Here is a 5,784-nt window from a genome sequence, read left to right as displayed (position 1 = left end):
CAGATAGCCCWGGGGAATTCTTGAAGAATATAACTTATAAATGCCAAAAAAGTATTTAATAGTAGAACTGATATACCCATCAGAACCCAATATGTAAGCTTGTTTTGATTGTAAACAAACACCAATATAGATTTAAAAAACGTGGTTAGAACTAAAATGTTGATCCCATTCATGGTCTGTCTATGAATTTGAGAGTGGTTACACTGCTCCAGTCCAATCCCTCAGCTGTTTAGAAAAACAAGCGGCAGAGTGACTGCTTTGCTGATTATTCAAATCCCAGATTTCCCCTTTGTTACGGCAGAAAACACCGGTATATTTGTTATGGTAATACTAGCCTCTATTCACCTCATCTTTGTGAGTGAGGCCTGGAAGCAGTAACTATGGTAATAGCCTACAGATAATACCATTTTAGATATAAATGTCAAATCTATGTGAAATATTATTCCTCCAAATAAAATGTATTAACTTTGTCAGGAAAATACAACACGTCATAAACATTGTTCACATGCAGGCCTGTTTGCCTTACCCTCCTGTAGCCTACTGCATTTTGCTGAGATAGGAACCAAGTTGGTAGGTGTTTCCTCAACTGGAGTCGGAACAGTCATTGAATGGGCATATCAAAATGGCGGACCAAGAATCGTCGGTGAGGGAGTTCGTTGCTGTTACTGATGTTGATGAAGAGAGGGCCCGTTTTTTCTTGGAGTCTGCCGGTTGGGATTTGCAGGTACATGCTGATCACATCGACCTACCAGTTGTACGACATGTGATATTTGAAGTTAACTCACAACAACATACGAATGACAGTATCTAGTTAGCTAGCTAACACTTACATGCTGGCTAGCTACCGTACTAGTTTCTGCTGGCGATTTGTGCAAGTCACTCTTTCTCACAACAATAGATCGAGTGACCATTGCATTCATATTCCCTGGTATCTAGTTATATCTACCAATCAGTTTCACACAGATACCAATGTTTTACTACCACTGTCTAGTAGCGAGTTTAATGTTAACTTGCTAACAAATCCGTTTCATTTATGAATGGCTCACTGCGTTCTAGCTAACTAACGTTATCTGGCTAACAAGCTAGCTAGCAGATTAGCTAGGTGGCTAATTTAGCTAACTATTGTAACTAACGCGTTAGCTAACTATTCGATTGGCAGATATTATGGTCCAGCAGTAAGCCAACTTCATAACTACCTAACAACATTTTCCAACTAGTCACTGAGATGATGGCTAATYTATCAGATGTTTCCCATCCTAACGTTAATTGCTAGCAAGTATAGTATGTATAAGAACATCCTTCTCAGCTAACTAATAGTAGGTAGCTACTTCTTAATTAGGCAAGTTCACAATTAAGCTCTAACTAGCCAACGTTAGATAGCTAGTAATCCGCTTTAGACTATGACTAGATATTGAGATCTTGACGTTTGAATGACATGGCATCTTGGTCTCTTTCCTTAGCTTGCCCTGGCCAGTTTCTTTGAAGATGGTGCTGAGGATGACATAGTGACACTACCTCAGCCAGAGAGTGGTGGATCCTCTGTGCCTCGTTCCACAGGGCCTGGCAGGTACATAGCTAACTGACCTATGTAAATCTATTGTTACACTCATTCTATGTACCATTAAAACAGGATGCCCATGTCCTTTCAGTGTTGCCTTTGTCATCCTTTTTTAATGATTATTCTATGAAACATTTCATGTTACATGATTGTTTGACCCTATTGTCATTCATTGTTTTTTTTGTTGGGTAAAGGAGTGAAAATAGAGTGACCTCCTTCAGGGATATGATGCACGAGGAAGAAGATGACAGTGACGAGGAGGAAGGGGAAAGGTAAGTCTGTCTTTACTTCTATGACTTTAAGGTGTATGCATTTCACATTGCATGTAGGCCTAGGCTGTGTATTTTGGACAGAGTGTAGGGTGCCTCCAGAATGTACCAAAACTATTTTGGTTTCTCTATTCAGTTCTCTCTAGGCTGGTATTGCTTTCTGCCGCATCAACAGATTCTGCTGGGTGGGAGTGGGTCCCTGTGTTACTTGTCAACAGTAGCTGTATATTTACCATCACAAACCGATGCTGGCACTAAGACCGCACTCAATGAGCTGTATAGGGCCATAAGCAAATGAGAGAGTGCACATCCAGAGGCCCCGCTTCTAGTGGCTAGTGATTTTAATGCAGGGAAACAAATCCGTCTTACCTCATTTTTACCAGAATGTTAACTGTGCAGCTAGAGGTGAAAAACTCTAGATCATCTTTACTCCACACACAAACGCATACAAAGGTCTCCTCACCCTCCCTTTGGCAAATCTGACCATAACTCTTATCATCCTGATTTCGGCTTACAWGCAAAAACTCAAACAGGAAGTACCAGTGACGCGCTCAATACGGAGATGATCCGATGAAGTGGATGCTAAGCCATAGGACTGTTTCAGGACACATCAGTCACCGCCTTCATTAACCAGACCAACCTCACGACTCACTGGACCCTTATGATCACTCGACTAAGCATGCCTCTCCTTAATGTCAATATGCCTTGTCCATTGCTGTTCTGGTTAGTGTMTATTGGCTTATTTCACTGTAGAGCCTCTAGCCCTGCTCATTATACCTTATCCAACCTTTTAGTTCCACCACCCACACATGCGATGACATCACCTAGTTTCAATTATGTTTCTAGAGACAATATCTCTCTCATCATCACTCAATACCTAGGTTTACCTCCACTGTATTCACATCCTACTATACCTTTGTCTGTACATTATACCTTGAAGCTATTTTATCGCCCCCAGAAACCTCCTTTTACTCTCTGTTCCGGACGTTCTAGACGACCAATTCTCATAGCTTTTAGCCGTACCCTTATCCTACTCCTCCTCAGTTCCTCTGGTGATGTAGAGGTGAATCCAGGCCCTGCAGTGCTTAGCTCCACTCCTATTCACCCAGGCACTCCTATTCCCCAGGCGCTCTCTATTGATGACTTCTGTAACCGTAAATAGCCTTGGTTTCATGCATGTTAACATTAGAAGCCTCCTCCCTAAGTTTGTTTTATTCACTGCTTTAGCACACACTGCCAACCCGGATGTTCTAGCCGTGTCTGAATCCTGGCTTAGGAAGACCACCAAAAATTCTGAAATCTCCATTCCTAATTACAACATTTTCAGACAAGATAGAATGGCCAAAGGGGGCGGTGTTGCAATCTACTGCAAAGATAGCCTGCAGAGTTCTGTCCTACTATCCAGGTCTGTACTCAAGCAATTTGAACTTCTACTTTTAAAAATCCACCTCTCTAAAAACAAGTCTCTCACTGTTGAACGCCTGCTATAGACCACCTCTGCCCCCAGCTGTGCTCTGGACACCATATGTGAACTGATTGCCCCCCATCTATCTTCAGAGCTCGTGTGCTAGCGACCTAAAGCTGGAACATGCTTAACACCCCAGCCATCCTACAATATAAGCTGATGACTCATCCTCACACAAATGATCAATGAACCTACCAGGTACCACCCCAAAGCCGTAAACAACGGCACCCTCATAGATATCATCCTAACCAACTGCCCTCTAAATAACACCTCTGCTGTTTTCAACCAAGATCTCAGCGATCACTGCCTCATGGCCTGCATCCGTAATGGGTCAGCGGTCAACGACCTCCACTCATCACTGTCAAACGCTCCCTGAAACACTTCAGCGAGCAGGCCTTTCTAATCGACTGGCCCGGGGTATCCTGGAAGGATAGAGGATGCTGGTTATAAAAAAAAAAACAAAAACTTCTCACATCTTAAATAAGCATCCCATTCAAGAAATTTAGAACCAGGAACAGATTAGCCCCTGGGGTTCTCTCCAGACCTGACTGCCCTTAACCAACACAAAACATCCCTTGGCGTTCTGCATTAGCATCAACAGCCCCCGTGATATGCAACTTTCAGGAAGCTATGAAACCAAATAACACAGGCAGTTAGAAAAGCCAAGGCTAGCTTTTTCAAGCAGAAATTTGCTTCCTGCAACACAAACTCAAAAAGTTCTGGGACACTAAAGTCATGGAGAAAAGAACACTCCTCTCCAGCTGCCCACTGCACTGAGGACAGGAAACACTGTCACACCGATAAATCCACTATAATTGAGAATTTCGATAAGCATTTTTCTACGGCTGGCTCCACCTCACCCTACCCGGTCAGCAGCACTGCACCCCCCCACAGCAACTCGCAAACTTCCCCATTTCTCCTTCTCCAAATCCAGTCAGCTGATGTTCTGAAAGAGCTGCAAAATCTGGACCCCTACAAATCAGCCAGGTTAGACAATCTGGACCCTTTCTTTCTAAAATTATCTGCRGAAATTGTTGCAACACCTATTACTAGCCTGTTCAACCTCTCTTTCGTGTCGTCTGAAATTCCCAAAGATTGGAAAGCAGCTGCAGTCATCCCCCTCCTCAAAGGGGGGGACACTCTTGACCCAAACTGCTACAGACCTATATCTATCCTACCCTGCCTTTCTAAGGTCTTCGAAAGCCAAGTCAACAAACAGATTACCGACCATTTCGAATACCACCATACCTTCTCCGCTATGCAATCTGGTTTCAGAGCTGGTCATGGGTGCACCTCAGCCACGCTCAAGGTCCTAAACGATATCCTAACCACCATCGATAAGAAAAAATACTGTGCAGCCGTATTCATTGACCTGGCCAAGGCTTTCGACTCTCTCAATCACCACATCCTCATCGGCATACTCGATAGCCTTGGTTTCTCAAATGATTGCCTCGCCTGGTTCACCAACTACTTCTCTGATAGAGTTCAGTGTGTCAAATCGGAGGGCCTGTTGTCCAGGCCTCTGGCAGTCTCTATGGGGGTGCCACAGGGTTCAATTCTTGGACCGACCCTCTTCTCTGTATACATCAATGATGTTGCTCTTGCTGCTGGTGAGTCTCTGATCCACCTCTACGCAGACTACACCATTCTGTATACTTCTGGCCCTTCTTTGGACACTGTGTTAACAACCCTCCAGGCGAGCTTCAATGCCATACAACTCTACTTCCGTGGCCTCCAATTGCTCTTAAATACAAYTAAAACTAAATGCATGCTCTTCAACCGATCGCTGCCTGCACCTGCCCGCCTGTCCAACATCACTACTCTGGACGGCTCTGACTTAGAATATGTGGACAACTACAAATACCTAGGTGTCTGGTTAGACTGTAAACTCTCCTTCGACTCACATCAAACATCTCCAATCCAAAGTTAAATCTAGAATTGGCTTCCTATTTCACAACAAAGCATCCTTCACTCATGCTGCCAAACATACCCTTGTAAAACTGACCATCCTACCGATCCTCGACTTCGGCAATGTCATTTACAAAATAGCCTCCAATACCCTATTCAATAAATTGGATGCAGTCTATCACAGTGCCATCCGTTTTGTCACCAAAGCCCCATATACTACCCACCACTGCGACCTGTACYCTCTCGTTGGCTGGCCCTCGCTTCATACTCGTCGCCAAACCCACTGGCTCCAGGTCATCTACAAGACCCTGCTAGGTAAAGTCCCCCCTTACCTCGCTGGTCACCATAGCAGCACCCACCTGTAGCATGCGCTCTAGCAGGTATATCTCTGGTCACCCCCAAAACCAATTCTTCCTCTGGCCGCCTCTCCTTTCKGTTCTCTGCTGCCAATGACTGGAATGAACTACAAAAATCTCTGAAACTGGAAACACTTATCTCCCTCACTAGCTTTAAGCACCAGCTGTCAGAGCAGCTCACATATTACTGCACCTGTACATAGCCCATCTATAATTTAGCCCAAACAA

General features: G+C 44.2%; 1 protein-coding gene across 2 annotated transcripts in view; it reads left to right on the top strand.

Moving 5' to 3' along the window:
* Window positions 1-582: 582 nt before the first annotated feature.
* Window positions 583-5,784, top strand: part of LOC111966421 (NSFL1 cofactor p47) — a 20,718-nt gene continuing 15,516 nt past the window's right edge. Inside the window, exons 1-3 of one of the 2 annotated variants that reach the window (XM_023991034.2) lie at window positions 583-724; window positions 1,461-1,567; window positions 1,753-1,830. In XM_023991034.2, the coding sequence (XP_023846802.1) occupies window positions 623-724; window positions 1,461-1,567; window positions 1,753-1,830 (287 nt within the window). In that variant the 5' untranslated portion in view covers window positions 583-622. The remainder of the gene's footprint in view (window positions 725-1,460; window positions 1,568-1,752; window positions 1,831-5,784) is intronic. The other variant, XM_023991035.2, reaches the window with a different exon arrangement.

This window comes from Salvelinus sp. IW2-2015, linkage group LG7 (assembly GCF_002910315.2).
Source record: "Salvelinus sp. IW2-2015 linkage group LG7, ASM291031v2, whole genome shotgun sequence".
Lineage (NCBI taxonomy): Eukaryota > Metazoa > Chordata > Actinopteri > Salmoniformes > Salmonidae > Salvelinus > Salvelinus sp. IW2-2015.
Note: the sequence above shows the minus strand (reverse complement) of the source record. Positions and strands in the feature narration are given on the sequence as shown.